Source organism: Astatotilapia calliptera, chromosome 14 (assembly GCF_900246225.1).
Source record: "Astatotilapia calliptera chromosome 14, fAstCal1.2, whole genome shotgun sequence".
Lineage (NCBI taxonomy): Eukaryota > Metazoa > Chordata > Actinopteri > Cichliformes > Cichlidae > Astatotilapia > Astatotilapia calliptera.
The window spans coordinates 30,266,725-30,289,682 of record NC_039315.1 but is presented as its reverse complement, the minus strand read 5'-3'; the positions used below and the strand labels follow the sequence as shown (position 1 = coordinate 30,289,682).

Sequence of the window (22,958 nt, the reverse complement as noted above, 5' to 3'; positions counted from 1 at the left end):
ACCTTTCATTGTTTATTTTATTTTCACCTGTGAGCATGGACGCGCTTGTTTTTTTTGTTTTTTTTTAAAGGTTCCTTCATGTAATGATCTGCTAGAGGGTGTGTGTGTGTGTGTGTGGGGGGGGGGGGGGGTCACAGCCCCGTCCTCCAGGGCCTGAAGCAGGTGTGGAGGAGATCAAAACTCCAGACATCCAGAGGCCCCCAGAACACAAGAGACCAAGGAAGACCAACAGAGGGGCAGCCGCGCCACTGTCCCAGAAAGAGCTGAATGTTAACTAAGAACATAGACAAATGGTCTTCTCACCCACACCCCAGCTGTGTTTCCCTCCTGTTTCCCATTCCTTGATTGCTCCCCTGTGTATTTAAGCCCTGTGTTTCTGTGTCTGTGTCGTGATCTCAAATCAAATCACTTCACTTCACTTATATTGTCACATCACATGCGCAGGTACACTGGTACATGTGAGGGAAATTCTTGTGTGCGAGCTTCACAAGCAACAGAGGTGTGCAAAAATACAACAGCATAAAACAAGCAAAATATAAGAATGGCTAAATCTGAGAGTAATAAATATATGTACAATATAAGAGTGTATGCATTACTGGATGTATATACTAAATATGTTTTTCTACGTGTGTGTGTGTGTGTGTGTGTGTGTGTGTGTGTGTCTGTGTGTGTGTACACATATTTTACAAATTAAATAGAGTAAACAATAAAATAAAATATATGAAATTTACAGACGTTGGTAGTTGGACATGTGCAAAACAAGTGGCATTTATATACAGTATGGAGTGCATAATGTTGAAGTTCCAGTAGTGAAGCTGAGGTGTCTATGACGTGTTCAGCAGTCTGATGGCCTGATGGAAAAAGCTGTCTCTCAGTCTGCTGGTACGGGACCGGATGTTGCAGAACCTCCTTCCTGATGGAAGCAGTCTGAACAGTTTATGGCTGGGGTGACTGGACTCCTTGATGATCCTCCCCGCTTTCCTCAGGCACCGCTTCCTGTAGATGTCTTGGAGGGAGGGAAGCTCACCTCCAATTATCCGTTCAGAGCACCGCACTACTCTCTGGAGAGCTTTGCGGTTGTAAGCGGTGCTGTTGCCATACCAGGTGGTGATGCATCCAGTGAGGATGCTCTCAATGGCACAGCGATAGCAGGTCCTGAGGATGCGGGGGCTCATGCCAAATCTTTTCAGTCTCCTGAAAAAGAAGAGGCGCTGCTGCGCCTTCTTCACTGTATTGTTTATGTGTCCTGACCACGTAAGATCCTCAGCCAGATGTGCACCAAGGAACCGGAAGCTGCTCACTCTCTCCACAGCAGCGCCGTTGATGGTGATGGGGGTGTGTACTTCTCTGCACCTCCGGAAGTCCACTATCAACTCCTTTGTCTTTGCGACGTTGAGGGTGAGATGGTTGTCTTGACACCAGTGGGTCAGGGCGCTGACCTCCTCCCTGTAAGCTGTCTCATCACCGTTGGTGCGCTCTGTTTAGACCCAGACCAAACAGTGTTGTTTGACTGATGGCCTTAATATAAAGACTTTTGGACTTTACGTTTCCCAATTTTGCTTTAAATTATAAAGTTATTGTGTTATTTATATATGGCCTAATAAATATCCTTATTGCTGTTTTAGAGAGGATCGGTGCTTCAAAGGATAGTTGCAGATTTCTGACAGAATCTGCAGATTATGAAGTACAAATAAAATGTTTATGTTTCAACATTGTCTTCCCAACAGTTTCACTAACATCTACACTGGGTGCCCAGGAAGCGTTCGTGATGTCTTCTCGGGCGCTGATAATTGGCGTCTGTCTTGTGTCAGTGATGTAAAAGACAGCTTTAATGCGACATGACCATTCAAACAATAGATGTGTATCAGATTCAGTACCACATACGAAAGTGACCCAGGTCGGATTTGAAAATATCGGATTTGTGCTGTTCACACTGTCATACCATGATTGGGTATGGGTTGCACAGGGTCAAAAATGTCAGATTTGATGCGCTTTCGCCTGCAGTGTGAACGTAGTCTTAGTTTTGTTCTGTTTGAGTTCAGCATTAAAGCTGTTTGAGTTCACGTTTGTCTCTGGAGCACTTTGGGTCCTCCATTTCACCACTCCTACCTGCACACTAGTGATGGTGAGATGAAGCCTTGTGATGAACTGTAGCTTTCCATTGTCCCGATTCGTGATTGAGGTGTGAGACAAACGACCACTGGTCCAAGTGCTTCAAAACAATGATTTTATTAAACACATGTGTGGGAAGATACACAGCTCTATATCGTCAACACAGATCTCTGTCACAGCATAAATTCAAAATGGTTTTATTATGTCAGGGTTCACGCCCCTTCTCGCGTCGGAAAGAATATCACATGCACAGGTTTTAATTAATGACAGTTAAACAAGTTTCCATGTTCAACAACATTCTGCCCTATATGGTTGTCTGACTTCACCAGATGTTTCCTCCACTTTGGATGGAGCAGCTCTCAGGGAGGCCGCCCTTCCCTGAGCCTGGTTCTGCCGGAGGTTTCTTCCTGTTAGAAGGGAGTTTTTCCTTCCAACTGTCGCCAAAGTGCTTGCTCATAGGGGGTCATATGATTGTTGGGTTTTTCTCTGTATCTATTGTTATAGGATATACTGTACAATATAAAGCGCCTTGAGGCGACTTTTGTTGTGATTTGGCACTGTATAAATAAAATTGAATTGAATTCAGAAGTTTGCAGACGACACGGTCATTATGGGGTGTATCTTGGATGATCAGGAAGAGGGATACAGGAGTCTGGTGATGAACTTTGTCACATGGAGTCACACAAACCACCTGGAACTGGTTGTGGACTTCGGGATGTCCAGAGCAGGTATACTGCCAATTCAGATAGAGGAGAGGAGCCGGAGATGGTCAACACATACAAGTACCTTGGGCTGTGGGTGGACAACAAACTGGACTGGTAATGCAACACTCAGCACCTGTATAAAAAAGGCCAAAGCAGACTGTACTTCCTCAGGAGGCTGAGGTCTTTTAACATCTGCAGGAAGCTCCTGAGGATGTTTTACCAGTCGGTGGTTGCTGGAGTACTGTTCTATGCTGTGGGGTGCTGGGGGAGCAGCACAGCAAAGAAGGACTCATCCAGGCTGGAAAAACTGATCAGGAAGGCTAGCTCTGTGGTCGGCATGAAGCTGGACACTCTGGTGACAGTGGCAGAGAAAAGGACACTAAAGAAAATGCTGGACATTATGAACAATGCTGGGCATCTTCTGCACACGGCCATAAACAACCAGAGGAGTCTGTTCAGTGACAGGTTGCTTCTCCCAAAGTCAAGAACCAACAGACTTAAAAACTCCTTTGTCCCACATGCCATCAAACTGTTTAACTCCCCTCTGGAGGGGAGAGGGAGGAGAGACAGGAGGACAAAGGAGTGGGGAACAACTAAGCTGTAGTGCCTCTTCACTGTGCAATACTTTTTGTTAATATCCAACGGTGCAATAGACTCACATACTTGAAATGTGCAATTCCCTTGTATTCCTATTTATTCTATTTATCCCTTTTGTATACTCTGTATTTATATATGTGTATATATGGTATATTTCTGCTCACATTCTGTAACTTCTGTCCGTGCTGTGAAAACCGAATTTCCTGGAGGAACCCACCCGAGGGATTAATAAAGTTTCAACTAATCTAATCTAATCTAATCTAATCTAATCTAATCTAATCTAATCTAATCTAATCTAATCCCTATTATACATTTTTGATCTACACACGTGTTGCTGCCACAGACATCGCATGCTCGTATTTCATTGTCATGAGACAAAAATCACGGTTTAGTAACTCAGTAAAGCAGCGATCTCACGAGAAAGTAATAGTAATCTAATTACTTTTTTGCAATAGTAATCCCTTACTTTACTCGTTACTTGAAAAAAGCAATTAGTAATTAAAGAGTATTACTGCTCATCTCTGGATAGTACCTGGTACCACCTATTTTTTTAGCACCTACTTCAGTGAACTGAGTTTGTTGTAATGGATCAATTGTAATGGAAAACAGCTGAAACTGACTAGAGTAGAGTTGTCTTGAATTGAGCCAACCCAAGTAGGTAATGTGGAAAAGAGGCTATAGATGCCACTTATGTGCAAAGGGAACAACCGTTTTGGAACCAAGAATCTGGCCTAAGAGTCCATCTTTCACAAGCTTACAATACTTTGATTGCGTCTATTCCCCAACTCTCTGAACTGTAATCATGGCCTTTAATCAATGGTCAAGACAGTTTACATATTAATGATCATGAAGCTGAGTTTATGGCTCATTGTTAGGAAATTATGCTAGTTTTTGTTTCAGCTGTCCGAAGAAGTCACTTTGATTGGTGATGAAATGTTTCTCTCACACCTCTGGAAGCGCTGCTTCCAGATGAACAGCATTAACTTTCTGTGATGACCTCTTGGCCTATTTGAGTAAATGGAACAAGTCAAAATGCAAACAAGTTGTTAGATTAATCAGCTGAACTAAATATATTGGATATCTGTGAAGAGTCCATATGTGAGGTTTAACTGTAGCTCCTGTTGTAATCGTGGGAAAATCAGCATATGAACAGATAGCACTGTGCTGCCCAACCAAGAACTGATTGTTGGAGAGTGTAAGTAAATCTGTCAAAACCGCATGCTAGTAATATTCCAGGAGGTGATCTGGAGTGCAAATAACTGCATTGGAAGTAAGAGTGTTTTATGTTGTATGAGCCTATTAGTAGGGAAACAGTATCTCGCCTACCAATCATTAAAAACATGCAACTTTCTGAATGACATGCAGTGAAATGTTCTTGTTTCCAAGGAATCAGACAGTAGCTAAAATATTTACTGGATGTGATTCTTGATTTCATAGAGTATTAGGCAAGAAATCAAATGCACAGCAGGGTTTAAAACCAGAAACAGTAAGTGTTTGTTTTGAATACTTTGAGGTAAAAGTTTTCTAATCAAAATGTCATTTTGTCAGAATATATTTAGAGCATAAAACATATTTTGGAATACTATATTACTGCTGATATATTCTTTCTTTCTTGTTTTCTTTCTTTCTTTCTTTCTTTCTTTCTTGTTTTCTTGTTTTCTTTCTTTCTTTCTTTCTTTCTTTCTTTCTTTCTTTCTTTCTTTCTTTCTTTCTTTCTTTCTTTCTTTCTTTCTTTCTTTTGTTTTTAAACAGAACGCTGTACTCATTTGTACTCAAGCAAGTGACTAAGATTTACTCACACTCTCACTATCATAGTGCTAATTTTACCATTTTCTACATCATCTAGTCAGCCGCACCCGCTCTTTGGTAAGCAGATTCTGGTTCATTCCACACAAATATCATGTGCTCAGATAAAACTGGACAAACAGAGTGAAAGGGAGTGGTGAGAAGTCACATATAAAAGCCAGTTTCTTCAGGGTGAACTGTGGCAGCAGACAGGTGCACCAGCAGGTGAGTGGAAACACACAAATATCAACACAGATGGTCCAAAGCAGCAATTAGCTTATTAGTACGTGATGGCCTGAGCTATACATACACGGCAGCATATACTTTGTAATGTAGCGCCTTGTTAACAAAAGTGTTATTGCTTTGTGTTTTATTCAGGTCAATAATCTCAGACACCACACTTCTGATCCAGAATGCAAACATTCATAACGTTGTGTGCTCTTCTCCCGCTCCTCTGTTTTGTCCACGCAGATGTTGTGGAACGTTTTGAGGTTTGTTGGTTTCTTATTCCAGATTATCAGAATAATTAAATATGTGTCTTATCAAATAGCTTCACTTCTGTTACTATTAATTATTATGTATTTTATCATTTTGCCCCAGGATGCACCAGAATGCATGAAGTACTTTTACAAAGAAAAGGTGCCTGAGTTGGGAGCATCCACACCTGGTGCTGCCCGCCTCTGTCAGCGCTTTGTCAACAGGTAGTAAACCGGCAGAAAGAATACTTTAAAACTGAATCAGCATACACAGCATTGTAATGTGTACTCAGAATACTGTTTTTCTATGGTATCTTTGAAAATCCAACTGCTGCTTATCACTTTTAGAACGAAAACTTTCTTTGTTCTTTATTTATCATAGTAGCACTTCTGATCTATTGCTAATATTTGCACCATCAGGTATCACTTTGCCACACTGTATGACACCATCCATCGCATTGCTGTCTACTCTGCCTATCAATTCCAGCCCAGTAATGGAGGTGGCAGGGAGAACAGGTGGTTTGTAGAGCCACAGGTTTGTTCCACACGAGCTTATTTTGCATATATATTTATGTCAGAGAGAAAGTATGAAGAATATAGAGTCATAAAATTTACATTTTCTGTTCTTTTAGACATTTTTAGATCGTAAGGAATTAATTATTTGCTATCTTGTTTCCATGCATCTTAGCTGGTAGATCGGTCTTGGCAGGGAGAGATGAAAGATGGATACTGGCTGGGGCAGGATCACCCTGGTGTCTACCTTGGAGAGAGACAAGCTCTGAATGAGGACTACACAAATTCAGGCTTTGACCGTGGTCACCTCAACCCCAATGGACACCATCCAGGTTGTATGTTTTTCAGGAGGGTAGACAGTAGATGGCAGTACAGGACTGGGGAATTGTTTTTGACTGCAGCAGCTGAGGATAGATAGACTTAACTAACGAGCAGCATCTCCAGCCTTATGTTTCAATGTTTTCTGCTAAACATGCTTGAAATTTATAATTTTCTAGAATATTTTAATTGCTGAATGAAAATGACTAACCCACTTCTTGACTCATCGTGGCTCTAACCTTTTCTTTGGACAGAGAGACTTTAAGCTTGTCCTTCTTCTCCTTCTCTCCTGCAGTCCCTAGTTGCAACGCCACTTTTACCCTGACTAATGTGGTTCCTCAGAACCCCAAGCTGAACCAGAATGCCTGGAGGATCCACGAGTCCCAGCTTACTGAGCTTTTTCTGGAGAAGTGCCCTAAGGCGTACGTGCTGGTCGGTGCCATTCCTTCTGCAGACAGCTGGATTGTTAAAAACAATGTTAAGCGTGTCAACATCCCAGACTACCTGTGGAATGCCTACTGCTGTGTGGACAACAACGACAGACCCATTCAGAGCGGCGCTGCCAGAGCAAGAAACACAGAGGACAACTTGGTGGAGCAGCTCTCTCTGGATAAACTGGAAACATTCTTGCAGCAGTTCACGGCACAGCCAGTGGGAGAGTTGTTTTACAACAATTGCAGAGCATAAAAGCAATGATGGCAGTAAATTTAAGGATCTTTTAATTGTACATTGTTGTTTTACAGCTTTTAAACCAATGAATCCTTACTATTAAATATTAAATAAATGAATAAAAATGAGAAGCACAAGGATAATGTGGTTATTTATTAGTAACTGTGTCGCAAAGGAAGGCGAGAAGGTTGTGCAGTCTACAGTACTGTATTCAATGTACACACTCGACTTAATCGAGGGCCTGTGATAAAGACAGAGCAACAACAGGAGTCTTAAACCTGTAATTAAACTGTAAATGCTGTCATACAGTGAATAAGCTGGAAATTGGTGATTAAACTGACTCTCAGGAGGTGTTATATTAGCTACACTTTAAGCTGACATAATAAAATGTTACATATAAACCTACAGCTTAGACTTGCAAGGTAAAGTTTAGATTGACTACCATTATGAGAAAGGCCAGGCAAAGCTTAACATTTTTTATTTAAAGACATTTAAAATGCTTCTTCAGCTTTACCATACGTAAATACAGCTCTCGGAACTACAGCATTATGTTTCAACGTTTTTTTCTAGACATGCTTGTATTTAATAATTTTCTACAATATTTGAAGGACTGACTAAGCCACTTCTAGACTCATCTAGACTCTCACCTTTTATTTGGACTGAGAAACTTGTCCCTCTTTTACTTCTTACCTGCAGTCCCTAGCCTCAACGCCACCCAGACGAATGTGGTTCCTCAGAATCCCAAGCTGAACCAGAATGCCTGGAGGATCCACGAGTCCCAGCTCACTGGGCTTCATGTGTCTTTGGGGCCACCCACATGTTCCAATACTGAGTTTCTTGCACAGCTGAAATACTTCAGGTCAGGTCAGGGATGACCCTCATACATACTGTTAGGTACATATATTTTTCGACACTGACACAAGTTTTTTTTATTACCTGTTCACTGCAACATATGCCAATTATAGTTATATAATGGACATAATATACAGACTCTCAGCGTCCACATTCAGATTGGATGAAGGGTTTAAGAGTTTTAGCTCCTTAACATGTGCCGCCCTATTTTTGAAGGGAACAGTAGTAGTTGAACAATTGACTCAAATGCAGGTGTGGGCAGTTCCTTCATTATGTCATTATCAGTTAAGCAGACAAAAGTCCTGTAGCTGATTTGAGATGTGGTGCTTGCATTTGGAAGAGTTCACTGTGACCAGAGAAAATGCAATCCAAAGAGCTCTCCATGCAGAAAAACAAGCCATCCTTAAGTTGCCAAGAAAAGCCAGCACAGTTTAGGAAAAAAGTCAAATTGATTGGGTGTTGTTTTACAATATAGATGGACAATGACAAAAACATGCAGTCAAAGGAAGTCAGGAGTTTGATAAATCAAGGCCACTGCATAAAGGCCTTACAGAGCATTAAAAAGGAGGAAACCCAGCATCTGGTGATGTCCATGAGCTCAAGACTTCGGGCTGTTATTACCAGCAAAGCATTTTCAACCAAGTATTAGAAATGAACATTTTATTTTCAGTTCTTTAATTTGTCCAATTACTTTTCACCCCATGAAATGAAAGGATTGTGTTTGTTATGCAACATTTTTGTTCAACCGTAATTAACATACTGAAAATCTGAACTGCAGTTGTTTCATTTGAGGTTGAGCATCGGGCACCAGTGAGTAGTTTTGCAAAGAAATTGATCCTGCTAAGACAAGAATGTGGCAATTTAGATAGTTGATTAATGAGCATATGTTGCGACTCTATCATATCCACAACCTAGCAATGTCGAAGGAAGGCAAGAGTACGTTGACGTGGGCGTGAGAGGAAATAAATGCAAAGTAGTAAGTACTGGGAGCAAGGCTGTGAATGATGGCTTCTTCATCATAATTATGTCTGAAAAGTAAAAACAAACAGCCTGTGTTGCAGGAAGGTGTATATAGTAAAAAAAAAACAAACAAAAAAAAAAACGACAGACTTAATTATACAACTATTGTTTATTGTGTGCATCAGTTCTCAATTTAGAGGCAAAAAAATTAGTCCAGGTTGTCCCATAGCGATTGACAAGTTCAAAGTTCAGTGAAAGCATTACATGGTTATTACAGAGTGATAATTATGGGTTACAGAATTTTACAGACTTACTGAAATGCTACTTGCTGCATTAAAAACATGATTACTGATTAAACCAAAAAGCAACAGCATAACCACAGCTCACAATCCAGCTGCAATCTGTGTGTATGCTAAATAATTACCTTTTTATAATTCACAGAGCTAAGCCGTTTTGACATTATGGCAACAGATCTTCACTTTGAGGAACAGCAATAATAATATTTAGCTCCTCTACACTGCAACCCAACTTACAGTTCTTCCCCTCCTTTCTTACAATCCCAGATATAAAAATAAGCACAGAGGACATGTTAATGTCCAAGTTTACTCAAAGAAATCTAGTTAAATTGGAGGGGTACTAATTTGGAGCAAATGATCAGTGCAAATACTGTGAAAAAAGCTGCAACGTTCCTCTGCATGCAATAAATGTTATAAAAAGATTAATATAAAGCGTTTAATGAACTAAAGTTTCACTCGTTACATTTCTTTATTCCGCAGTCGTGTTTAGTTCATCTGTACTGGGTCATGGGGTGATCATTCCAATAAGGCAGCTGGGACAGTTTCCTCTCAGTGGCTGTTTTGATGGGCCAGCCCCAGGCCTTGAAGAAGCCGGTCAGGTTCATCCCCACAGTCTGCGAGAAAGTCTCAGCATACAGGTTCATCTTTGTGTCATTGTCATCAGGAAAGTCTCTCATGTGGTGGTACGCAGCAAAAACCTTCTTAAAGGCATCCCAGCCAAACTTTTCCTGGAGCTACAGAGAAGGTAATTATAACAACAAGCCAAACTATTAGCTGTCTTTTATGTTAGGAGCAATAATCTCTTGACCAAAGCATCAGAACCTGTTACCATTTAATGTTAGCTTCACTATAAGTCTGCAAGTCTATATGGACTTTCAGTCTTATTCATACAGAGGTGGGTCGAGTATACTTTAAAAGCAAAGTTTTTTCAAAAACTTGCTCAAGTAAATGTAACTAGTTACTACCCACCTCTGTATTCATATCAAGTGTTTTCTTTACTATGGATCAAGCAAAATTTCTCTATAATTTCTCACCTGCAGATATGTTTCCAGGGCAACCCACATACTCCAGTCACTGAGTTTCCTTCCTCCCTTGATGTACTCCTCTACTCGACTCTTTCGTTTAGCTAAAGTCAAATCACCATGAGCCTGCACGAAAGAACATGGAATGAGATAGTTGCTAAATCATGTGATCACAGCAAACTCAGTCATGAGTTTTCTGATGATGATTGATGTAAAACAAAGAAGAGTTTTAAATCTATTTATGTTATGTAGTTATGAAATCATGTGATCACAGCGAAAAAGGTATGTGATGTGCTGTGATAGGATACAAAAAGAGTTTTCTTGATGTTGACTAATATAAAACAAATGAGACTGTCAAAAACACTTGATTTGCTCTACCTGTGCTCTGTTGATGCCCAGCACCTCTTCATTCACATACACTGACCACAGGTTGCATGTACACTCTGTGGTGTGTGGTCGGAACTCCCAGCAGCTTCTCTGTTGGTTGTGTCCAAGTTCATGGATGGGGCCCCACAGTTGTTTACCTTTTTTAACATCAACTACTTCAGCAGCTGAGGCATGGTGTGCCATGATGGGATAACCTGAATGCATCCAGCCTTAACAGAAGAAAAATACATGACATTTTGTTTTCCTGCCTCTTTCACCTACCAGAATTGACACATGTCAGTTCCCAAATCCCACCCTTTGCCAGATCATCTTGATCTTGTTGTATGTGAGTAATCCAGTAGTCTCTACTTTAGTTGATATTCCTCATCCTTTCTTTGTATATATATTTTGTTTTCTAGAAATCTTTGCATCCTCTCATCAACAGAGTCAAAAACAAATATAAAAATGTATCACACTGAGCATGAACATGATGTTTTAGTTAAATTGTTTGTCATCCACAGTGAGTTGGGACTAGTTTCATGTCCTTGGGAGTCAAAGTGCACTTACCAGCAGAAATCTGCACATCTGTCACAAAGCGCTCCTTGTGGGGAAATTTGTGTGATTTGGCAGCCAGATCCGCAATGGCCCTCATGATTTCATCCCAGAGAGCGGCCACCTCCTCGGGGTGCTCCAGACCCCGAACAACATGTGATGGTACGGTGAGGACGATGTTTTCAAACTCCAACTCTGTCCAGGGCCCAGGAGCCGTGCGCAGCGTTAACCATTCAGCTGCAGTTGTTGCACCTGAAAAGAACAAAGAGAGATAGAGATAGAGCAGATCTATTAAAATGCTTTGAATTACTGCATTTTAAAAAATATAAACATTTTCTATAGTATCTGTATTTTGTATTTCTGTAATTTTTCAGCGTCACATATGCATTTGATTACACCCTTCAAACAGCCTTTAAAGTTTTAAAACAGGCTTTTGTGTAAAGCTGAAGGCTTTGAATAATAAGAATTAAGCAAACCTTGTACACTGTTTTAGACGAGAGGGTTAAGCTGTTAACTAGATTTTTGTTTACTTTTCTTTACTTAACTTTCAACATGTTGAACTGAAATTGTTTCACCTGCATCGTCCATTGAAAACACTTGGGATCAGAATGAAGGTGATGCAAGTGAATAAGATTAAGACTTATCAGATATCTTCCATTAACTCCATGGACATAAAGTACACAGCACTGTTATAAACCACAGACTTACCAGACTTGTAATATGGAACAGTTACAGCTTTCTGCACTATGATCTCCAACCCCTTCACTTGTGTGTTGGGTGGGGCCACCAGGTAGATGAGCCCCCCCCACAGGTTGGACACATGCATCATCTCTGATGTAACAGGAAATCGCTCATGAACACGTGGTGGTCTCTTCAGCTCATCCTTGTCATGTAGGTCATCAGTTTGACAGCCTATCTGAATCTGTAGATAAAATGGAAAATCTATTGGATTTAGCGTCAAATTACAACACCCGTCGCCTTTGCAAACAGCCCCATTCCTGAATACAGAGTGCATTCAGGAATGATTTACAAAGCAGTTGTCATGATTACATTTTCTTTCTTGTGGTGTGCTATTAGTTTCCTGTGTCAATATCGTCCAATCAAGTAAGAGATTTCAGGGATGGTTTGAGCTGTTAAATGACAGAAAAAAATCAAGTGGGGCTGGTCCTTTAGATTGAATGAACCTTTGCTGCAAACAGGCAGACCCTAAGGGGCTGTTGCGGCACGCCACGCAGCACAACACAGCATAATTCAACACTCCCAAAAGCTTCAAAACAGAGCTTCACCTGTGGGTGATATCATGGTCGTTACATCAATCTTTGAAATGGCTGAAACTACAAATGGACCTTGTTACAGTTACAAAGGGTGAAAAGGAGTCATGCAAACCTCACTTGAGGTTTTCATGAACATGTAGTGTCATCAGAAGGAGAAAGACCTTTAAATTATACAATTTTGTAGGTTTCACCTTCCACTCCTTGTTGATAATCTCAGTTGGCATCACCATGTAGGTACTCATACAAGGAGAGAGGTAGAGACCAGTGCTGATCCACTCTTCCCCATCTAACACACACACACACACACACACACACACACACACACACACACACACACACACACACACACACAAATTTGAAAAAAAAGGTGTCACTGGGCGTCTATCTCTGAGAGAGAGAAATTTGTGGGGGAGAATCCGTTTCTGTGTCATGTGGGATCGGAAGTTAGGGATTTGACTAGTGAACACTACGAGTTCCTACAGACTTAGTAGATAGAAACTGTGGATTTTCTCTTGCTTGAAGATTTTGTAAGCAGTTATCAAATCACTTGGACTGTAAATAAACTCACTGAATCTGACCCACTAAGTTTTGTGTTTAAGTGTGGCTTGCACACTGGTTGTGACATATTCACAGTTGACACATTTGTCCACAAACATGAAATCTGACCTGCTGTGGTAACATCGATCTTGAGCCTGTGGTTATAGACGTCTGGCATCAGTGGCCTATCCTTGATGAGGTAGGGCAGGAGGGCCTCAGGATTTAGGCAAAACTCATATACAGGTGATCCCAAACTGAGGAGTAGATGGTCTTTTGGCGTCTTTGCAGGGCAGCTGTCACTCACCTTGAAAGAAGAACATATTAGTGTAACATCTTAGTGGTTAACAGCTGCCATATAATCATCAGTGCACTAGTCTGTGCTGTTCAAATGTTTTTTCTCTACTCACCTGTGGCAGGCCTGACCTCTTTAACATGTCAGTGAGTGCAGCCAACACTTGAGTGTAATAGAAGCAGCCATGTGCCTTTGTGCGCAAATAAGCATCACAGTCATTGCCCAGCTTTTTAAGACATCCCTCCTCATGCTTGCTAAGTTCTACACCTGTAGTCACATGGGCAGCGAAGCGGTGTAGAAGGTGGCGGAAGTGGTAAGTATCTTTAATCGGCCAGCTGGGTACAAAGGCTTTGTATGTTCCTGCACGGATTGTTTCTCCTAACAGGCTCAATCCCATTTGGTTCAGGATCTTGTTCCCTGAAAAAAAGTAAAGCCAGTTTGACTTTGAGTCATGTGGTTGGAAATGTCTTGACTTTGTTTTTGACCACTAATGAGAAGACTCCTTTTTGATCCTTGACTTATCACAACATATCACACCTTATAATGTATAAGTCTGTTACAGCACTGCATGTATACAACACATTTTACACATGGACAATTAGATGGAAAATAAGAACACTACCGGTATTTCTACTCTGTATATTTTGAAACCCTTGTGGTGCATTTTCATACCTGAGAAATCTGTAAGTGGATTTTGCCCAGCATGTGTCTGCGCCCAGTACCAGGCATGTCCTCCAATCAGCAGGCCTCCTCCCTCTGCCACAAAGTTTTGAATTTCCTCCAAATGCTCAGTGATATACGCTGTACACACAAACACGCTGAGGTCTTTCCTGAAGTTTGTCTTCTCGCACTTCAGCCCAGACTCACTCAGAACTTTGAGTGCAGGATCCACCATGACACCAACAACCCCTCTGCGCCCTTCATCCAACCAGTGAATGGCGTTTCTCCAAAATGGAGCCATACTCTAAAATCAAAGGAAAGCAGCAGCAAAGGAAGTCATGGATTTGGTGATATATCAAAGACAAGTCCAATCAGCACACATTTCACTTCAATCATCCTGAGGTCTAATACCTAACCCTCTAAAGATTTTGACTTTGAAATTTTATGACTAACATTTAATGTTGACTCTACCTCAACTTCAAGACATCTTTCATGTGTAACCACAAGGACTCGTCCTCGCCCATAGTAGGCTCCTGCCAGGAATGGTCGTCCATCTTCTGTAGTCCCGATGGGAAAGGCTAGTGGGCTGTGGACTAGAACCTCAGAACACAGATACTCAGAGGGGAGGTTGAATTCTGAAACCCCCTGGAGTAAGAACCCCAAGTCATCCTTGAAATCCCTGCCTGTCCTGTATTTGAAAAGTGGAATAGAAAAGTGACATGTGCAGAATTAAAGTGATTTAAGAATAATTGTACACATTTCTTCATATAAAAAAAAAATCAGTGGTTTGTAAATTAACCTATTTGTGAAAACTATATAAACTCTGTAAAAATAAACTGTCACGATCTGAGGGGACGGACCGTGCGGGGGTGTGTGTGGTGGACCCAGGTGCGAACACAAGAGAGTAGACCGAAGTAAACTTAAACTGAAAGCGAGCCTTTATTGTGGCTGATGACAGGTCTCAACACAAAGCAGAAACACCGTGACTAAACTGAACCTAAACTAAACTGGGAAACAGATACTGATAAACTAAGGAGACTCAGAAAACCATGACGATGATCAAAGGAGCTTGCAAAGAAAAGCATCTGGACTTCTTTAAGTTACTTGAAGACGTTTCACCTCTCATCCGAGAAGCTTCTTCAGTTCTAAGGTCAAATGACGATGATGTACAGACTGGCCGGGAGGACATGGAGGGTGGGAACACAGACGACGTGACACAGACTGTATGAAACACAGAGGCTGTGTCCCAATTCAGGGTCTGCACGCTTGAAGTACGCGCACTACGCGTACTACGTACGGTGCGTACTATAAGTACGAGAAGTGCGGAAGTGAGAGGCTTGTGAAATGGGACGGTATACGCTTCGTCGCGCTGTTCAGGTTGCCTAGCAACCATGTTACTAACCGCAAGACACGTGACATACAGCATTGTTTGACAGAAATGAAGGAGAAAAATGTTTTGTTGGTCATTCATTTTTGTCATGACATCACTTTGATTAGTTGAGTATCTGAGGCTGAGACCACGGGACTGTAAAACATGATTGTTGGGCTTCACTTCTGTGCTGAACAGTCATTTAAGATTAGTTAGTAAATAACAATTAGTTAATGTTGTTCATGAGACTAAAGTCATCTCACTGTGATAATGTAAATATAATATGGCCAATATTATAGTATTGTCAGATTATTATGATATATCTATCTACATCTATCTATCTATCCATCCATCCATATATATATGTATATATATATATATATATATATATATATACATATATATATATATATATATATATATATATATATATATATATAAAAACACCCAGCACGCCCCTGCGGGCGGTTTCTCCTTCAAGCTCGGGTCCTCTACCAGAGGCCTGGGAGCTTGAGGGTCCTGCGCAGTATCTTAGCTGTTCCCAGGACTGCGCTCTTCTGGACAGAGATCTCCGATGTTGTTCCCGGGATCTGCTGGAGCCACTCGCCTAGCTTGGGAGTCACCGCACCTAGTGCTCCGATTACCACGGGGACCACCGTTACCTTCACCCTCCACATCCTCTCGAGCTCTTCTCTGAGCCCTTGGTATTTCTATTCCTGATATTGCTGTCATTCGGAACCGCTACATCGATCACTACGGCCGTCTTCTTCTGTTTGTCTACCACCACTATGTCCGGTTGGTTAGCCACCACCATTTTGTCCGTCTGTATCTGGAAGTCCCACAGGATCTTAGCTCGGTCATTCTCCACCACCCTTGGGGGCATCTCCCATTTTGACCTCGGGACTTCCAGGTTATACTCGGCACAGATGTTCCTGTACACTATGCCGGCCACTTGGTTATGGCGTTCCATGTATGCCTTGCCTGCTAGCATCTTGCACCCTGCTGTTATGTGCTGGATTGTTTCTGGGGCATCTTTACACAGCCTGCACCTGGGGTCTTGCCTGGTGTGATAGACCCCAGCCTCTATGGATCTTGTACTCAGAGCTTGTTCTTGTGCTGCCATGATTAGTGCCTCTGTGCTGTCTTTCAGTCCAGCTTTGTCCAGCCACTGGTAGGATTTCTGGATATCAGCCACCTCCTCTATCTGCCGGTGGTACATACCGTGCAGGGGCCTGTCCTTCCATGATGGTTCCTCGTCTCCCTCCTCTTTCTTGGGTTTCTGCTGCCTGAGGTATTCACTGAGCACTCGGTCAGTTGGGGCCATCTTCCCAATGTATTCTTGGATGTTCCTTGTCTCATCCTGGACTGTGGTGCTGACACTCACCAGTCCCCGGCCCCCTTCCTTCCGGTTAGCGTACAGCCTCAGGGTGCTGGACTTGGGGTGAAACCCTCCATGCATGGTCAGGAGCTTTCTTGTCTTTATGTCAGTGGCTTCTATCTCCTCCTTTGGCCAGCTTATTACCCCAGCAGGGTACCTGATCACGGGCAGGGCGTATGTGTTGATGGCCCGGATCTTGTTCTTACCATTCAGCTGACTCCTCAGGACTTGCCTGACCCTCTGCAGGTACTTGGTGGTTGCAGCCTTTCTAGCGGCCTCTTCATGGTTCCCATTTGCCTGCGGGATCCCCAGGTACTTGTAACTGTCCTCTATGTCTGCAATGTTGCCTTCTGGTAGTTCAATCCCCTCAGTTCTGACTACCTTCCCTCTCTTTGATGTTAATGATCTCACTGAGGGGGTTCAGGCCTATGCAGAACAGCAGTGGGGACAGAGCATCTCCTTGGTAGATCCCGCACTTGATGGTAACTTGTGCTATGGGCTTGGAGTTGGCCTCTAGTGTTGTACGCCACATCCCCATTGAGTTCCTGATGAAGGCTCTTAGGGTCCCATTGATCTTGTACAATTCTAGGCATTCCAGTATCCAGCTGTGGGGCATTGAGTCATAGGCCTTCTTGTAATCAATCCAGGCAGTGCACAGGTTGGTCAGTCTGGTCTTGCAGTCTCGGCTGATTGTTCTGTCTACCAGTAGCTGGTGTTTTGCACCTCTGGTATTCTTGCCAATTCCTTTCTGTGTCCCGCTCATGTATTGACCCATGTGCCTGTTCATCTTAGCCGATATGATGCCTGACAGGAGCTTCCATGTAGTACTGAGGCAGGTTATTGGTCGGTAGTTGGAGGGGACCGGTCCCTTCTTGGGGTCCTTGGGGATCAGGACCGTCCGGCCTTCAGTTAGCCATTCTGGGTGTCTTTCGTTAACTAGCAGCTGGTTCATTTGTGCTGCCAGACGCTCGTGGAGTGCAGTCAGCTTCTTCAGCCAGTAGGCGTGAACCATGTCGGGCCCTGGTGCTGTCCAACTCTTCATACTGGAGACCCTTTCTTGGATATCTGCCACTGTGATGGTTACTGGACCCTGTTCAGGGAGGTCGCTGTGGTCTGCCCTCAGATCCTCTAGCCACTGAGCATTGCCGTTATGGGTTGCATCCTTCTCCCATATGCTCTTCCAGTATTGCTCCGTCTCCAGCCTTGGTGGTGCTGTTCTCTTATTGTTCCCTTGCCACTGAGAGTACAAGGGAACACATATATATATATATATCTATATATATATATATATATATATATATATATATATATATATATATATATATATATATATATATATATGTTTGGGAGGGATGGTTATATTGTGTATCTGGAATGAATTTTAGGTCTCTACGTCCATCCCATGGGGAATGGGAGCAGTAACAAAGGTGTTGTGTTTATATTTTTGTTGAGTGTATCTATATATAGATATATATAGATATATATATATAGATATATATAGATATATATATAGATATACACACACACACACACACACACATATATATATATATACACACATATACATATATCACTGACTTTCAGCTTGTTGTGTTTGTGGATATATGACTGACTTTAATTATTAAACATTCGCACATAAATAAGTGATGTCATATTCAGTACTTTTGACAGTTCACTCTTCGGCCGCTCCATCTTATTAGGGAAATTCCATATACATAAATGTAAATTTCAAAACCCCATCATTTAATTTGTTTTTGATTGAAATTGAATATTACTTAAACTCTCTTACTCTAACTTCCAATAAAAAAGGTTTATTATTGATTGAAATTAATTCAGAAATGTTTAACGAATGAGCTGTCACAACTTTCAAGTACAAAGTTGTTATGAAGTCTGTCACATTCCCCCCCTTTTTGTCTTTTTTCTTTTTTTCCCCTTTATTTATTTATCCTTCTTATTTCATTGTACTGTATATTGTTACTCTTATTTGCCTGGTATGTCTACTGTAAAAACTGAACTGGAATGACTGACTGTTCGCTTTATAATTTCAATGAAGTTTGGAAAAAAAAAAAAAAACCTCTCCGACCGCTCCATTCTGCCGTATTTTGCGGCAAAATTCTCCACACCCACCGCCGCGCTATGAATTGTGGGATATATGGGACCACGAAGCGTGCACCGGACCATGCTTGATATTTGGGGAAATCGACGGAGCATTTGGAGTATGCATTTGAAGTACACTTGGGTTGGGACAGCCGTCGTTGCGTGGCGGTGACTTAACTGCATTTAAAATGCGTACTTCAAGAGTACAGACCCTGAATTGGGACACAGCCAGAGACTAAATACACATGAGGGATGATCAGGGGAAGTGGCCACACATGGGAGCACAGCATGACACACATGAACCAAACGACAGGACAGGAGAAGTGAAACTGAATACACTGACATTGAATACAGACTTTCAAAGGAAAAAACAGGAAACATGGAGATTAGACATGACATGAAGTAAACATAACCACGCAGACATGACGCATGAACCAGGGAGACTTAGTACAGGGGGAGATGACATAAACAACTAAGGAACAAAGGACTAAACAGCAATCTCAAAATACACTGGATGAGCTAAACTAGGGCACAAATGAATACAAAAGATACATAAAACTCAAACACTGGGTCGCTCGACCCAGGAACATGACATAAACTGACTTTTCTGAAAAGACAGAGTCACACACACACACACACACACACACACACACACACACACACACACACACACACACACACACACACAAACTAAGTCCTTTGATGGACTTTTGTGGATGATCCTCCCCTCATCCAAGATCCAGGAATGCTGGGAGGGGAAGATCCCAATATAAATTAAATTAGCTAATAAAGAAATGGTATCAGTCCCAAATTTAACCTTAGGAAGAATCTTTCAATGAGAGAAAAACTGTTTTCAAAAGCTCAAAAGGTCACACAAAATTTAAAGTTATTATATGGAAAGTGGAACTTTTGTAAACGTGCAGTAAAACAGAGCTATATAGAATACTCACGCTAATGACTTCCAGGAGGACGGGATCTGAGGGTAGACGGGCAGGTTCTCCGCCTCACCATAACGCTCAGTGAAGTAGATTCCTGCCACTCCTGCCACTTTATTCCCATCAAACTGATGCAGTGTGTTCTCTTTGGGGTGAGTTGCAGCCCAATGCCACGCCTGCCCAGCTATCAGCACCCCTCCTCCAGCTTTCAGAAACGCCACCAGCTCCACTGGGTCTGAGCCCACGCTGTAGGCATCGGTCACATAAACACCAACTCCCAGTCTGTCACTGAAAGCTCCCACAACTTCTACTTGGAAGCTGGGTTTTTGGAGGTTATCAGCAACTGCACTGACTTTTCTGTGCACCCTTACAGAGAGGTTATCAGATCCATCACCTCTCAGCCAGGTCACAGCATTTTCTACCAGAGCAGGAAAGGCTGTCAAGTAGCCCTCATGACCCAGGACCACAATCCTTCCACTGCCGTACAGAGAGGCAGCCATCAGCACCTGACCTCGACTGTTCATTGCTACAGGAAAGGCATGGTCTCCGATCAGGACCAGGTCACTGGGAACATAGGGTCCCTGTAGGTCCAGCTCCTTCAGGCCTTTCATCAGGGAGGCGTAGGCCTCTTCATGTTGGTTTTTGAATGATTGGTTAGATGACATAGTGTAGAGGATTTACACTCTGTAGACTGATGAATAAGGTTAGGATGCAGAAAGAGGAAGTTGTTAACACATCAGGTTTAATCTCATTACAGCCAAATAGCTGAAAGTTTCCTTCTGTGGTATTACGCTGTGGCCCAACAGTTTAAGAGAAACACACTCTACGTGACAGGACAGGAGAAAGAATAAAAATGAAAGCAGAGAATGGAGCTGGTTATACAAGGTTATGTGCTAAGGAGGAAAAAGCAAGGGGAGGGACCACTGATAAGACACAGCTCCTTTTATCACCACTGGTGCAAAAAGTGACCATAAATGAATGTTTAATCAGAATATGACGTGTTCTCTGCAAATTGGCAAAGATCATTGTTTTAAAATGTATTTCTACTGAAAAAATGAAGAAAGGAAGTGTGTCACAGCTACTTCGGGGTTAGCAGGGAAGGAAAGAAAATCTTCCAAGAAGCAGGTGAATTTGGCAGTATGGTCCTAGTAACTGACCAGGAGTTCAGTTTCTGGACCAAGCTGCAAATGTGCAATGAAAACAGTAAAAGTACCTCATTTTGCATACCCAAATACATTAGATGTCTAAATGTCCTTAATTATATTCCAACTTGTGTCTGCCTTCCCTCTGTAAGGCCAGCATCCAGTTTTAGATGAGGGAGTAAAGAGTGTGGCCAGAAACTTTATTACACTCATCCACCAAAATCTTGATAAAGGCAGTGAGACAGACAGTATGGTTGGCCGATATGTAAATGTTTTCAACCGACATGCGTCATTCCAATAAATGAGGCGATATCGCGCAGTCGACTTTTTGATGGGCGGAGCAATGTAATCATGCACGGACTGATTTGCGCATTTAAAATTTAGAAGCTTTGTTTGGAGGAAATATTTTTCTTTCTTTTCTTGTTTTTTTTTTTTAGCATTAATATCGCTACTTTTTGGATCATTCATTAATTAATTTAAGAAGCACCAAATCACACAAAAGACTTAACATTACATCGAAGATTTTTTTTTATGTTCGCTGGAACAGACATTTTGGTTTTTAACTTACTTTTTGTTTAATTTTGTATTTGGTTACAGTGGCAATTGTGAATATAACACACAATGAAAAGTTGAGACAGGGTCCTACTGGTTTGGACCATTTTCACAGAAACAAGTACCCCTTCAGACTCAGGTGATTGTCACTGCTGCGTCACTGTTATTTACCTCACTATTGTTATTTACACAAGATTTATGAATAGCCTTGAAAATGCCTCTCTTTGGAAATAAAATACTTCCCAAACTATTTCCACAGTTACAAAATTAAGAACAGAGTTGTGTGTATTGTTGTGTGTGAGTCTGTGTGAATGTAATAAACATGTTTCTTCCTCCATATTCTGAGGTGCATTCTCCTGAAGGAGTACATAGGTCAACCTTAACACATAAGAGATGTCTGTCTACTCAGTAAGGCAAAAGGAACCTGATTAAGTTTTATAACACTGGAGTCAACGTTTATACAAAAGCAAGTCGTTGACTACTTGAAAATCAAAAGCTAAGATGTATTCTGCAAAAATAAAAAGCTGTTCTTCACTGATCTCATTACAACCAAACACAACTTAAAAACACAACACTTTAGGGTTTTTTTGTTACCTGAAAGATGCCTTTCTGTTGTATTAGGCTGTAGAGATGAAAGACCAGGAGCTCTACGTGACTGGACAGGAGAAAGAATGCAATTCAGAGCAGGGAAAGGTGCTGCTTATATCAGGAGATACGCGAAGAAGTGGACAAACATACAAGGGGAGTGACCACTGAAAGGAGGCCACAGAGTCAAATGTTTATAAAGATTATAAATGTTATGTAAATATGAGAATGGGAATGAGAACTTTGATGTGTTATATCCTCCTAAGAACCAACCTATCCATTTATGTCCTCTGTAATGGACATTTGTTTTTGGTCTATATCTTTTGTCTTATTTAAACTATCCTGCTAAGTCCCGATATACTAAGTCCAGGACATCCTGGGCTTTCCATTTCCATTGATATCTCATGTGTTTAGGTGACCTCTTTTATATTACATCATTAATTACAATCCATCACAGACCGATGTGTTATTTTTCTTTGCTATTTGAGTTTAAACTTCTTTCTGTTAGGCTCATCCACCAAAATCCCGATGGAGGCAGTGAGACACCCAGTGAGGTTGGCCGATGTGTAAATTCTTTAAAAACCGACATTCGTCAGTCAGTTCAGCTTTCCATGGAAGACTGTACTTTATGCTGTTTAAAACCCACATGCCTCCAGAATGAAACATAAAACCAAAGCAGGTTAAGACAGAGTCCTACTGGCTTGGAGCTATTTCACAGAAACAAAAAGTACTTCCTTTTTACGCTCAGGTGTTCTCATTGTTCTCACTGCTACCTCACAGCACAGCCTGGTGGGTTGTTATTGACTGAAGATTTATGACTAGCCTTGAAAATGCCCCTTTAAACTAGTTCCCTGTAAGCATCATAGTTACAACAGCAACATCAGACTCACACACAGCAGTTCTTGTCTGTGTGTG

At 41.7% G+C, this 22,958-nt stretch overlaps 2 protein-coding genes across 4 annotated transcripts; one reads left to right on the top strand and one right to left on the bottom strand.

Moving 5' to 3' along the window:
• The first annotated feature begins 5,404 nt into the window (after nt 1-5,404).
• LOC113036923 (endonuclease domain-containing 1 protein) lies at nt 5,405-7,261 on the top strand. Of its 2 annotated transcripts, none has more exons than XM_026193530.1 (6): nt 5,405-5,423; nt 5,577-5,689; nt 5,799-5,899; nt 6,095-6,209; nt 6,363-6,519; nt 6,801-7,261. In XM_026193530.1, the coding sequence occupies exons 2-6, from the start codon at nt 5,612-5,614 to the stop codon at nt 7,190-7,192; spliced, it is 843 nt and encodes a 280-aa protein (XP_026049315.1). In that variant the 5' UTR covers nt 5,405-5,423; nt 5,577-5,611; the 3' UTR covers nt 7,193-7,261. The 2 variants fall into 2 exon arrangements, with proteins under 2 accessions (XP_026049315.1, XP_026049314.1); XM_026193529.1 differs by having other exon boundaries at nt 6,363-6,522.
• A 1,875-nt stretch (nt 7,262-9,136) lies between these two features.
• LOC113036253 (TRPM8 channel-associated factor homolog) lies at nt 9,137-22,114 on the bottom strand. Of its 2 annotated transcripts, XM_026192464.1 has the most exons (12): nt 22,053-22,114; nt 19,780-20,455; nt 14,457-14,673; nt 13,998-14,289; nt 13,441-13,742; nt 13,163-13,337; nt 12,688-12,782; nt 11,931-12,144; nt 11,238-11,474; nt 10,683-10,900; nt 10,317-10,430; nt 9,137-10,016 (listed from the first exon to the last, which is right to left on the bottom strand). In XM_026192464.1, the coding sequence occupies exons 2-12, from the start codon at nt 20,427-20,429 to the stop codon at nt 9,774-9,776; spliced, it is 2,757 nt and encodes a 918-aa protein (XP_026048249.1). In that variant the 5' UTR covers nt 20,430-20,455; nt 22,053-22,114; the 3' UTR covers nt 9,137-9,773. The 2 variants fall into 2 exon arrangements, with proteins under 2 accessions (XP_026048249.1, XP_026048252.1); XM_026192467.1 differs by lacking the exon at nt 22,053-22,114 and having other exon boundaries at nt 19,780-20,779.
• Nucleotides 22,115-22,958: the final 844 nt, after the last annotated feature.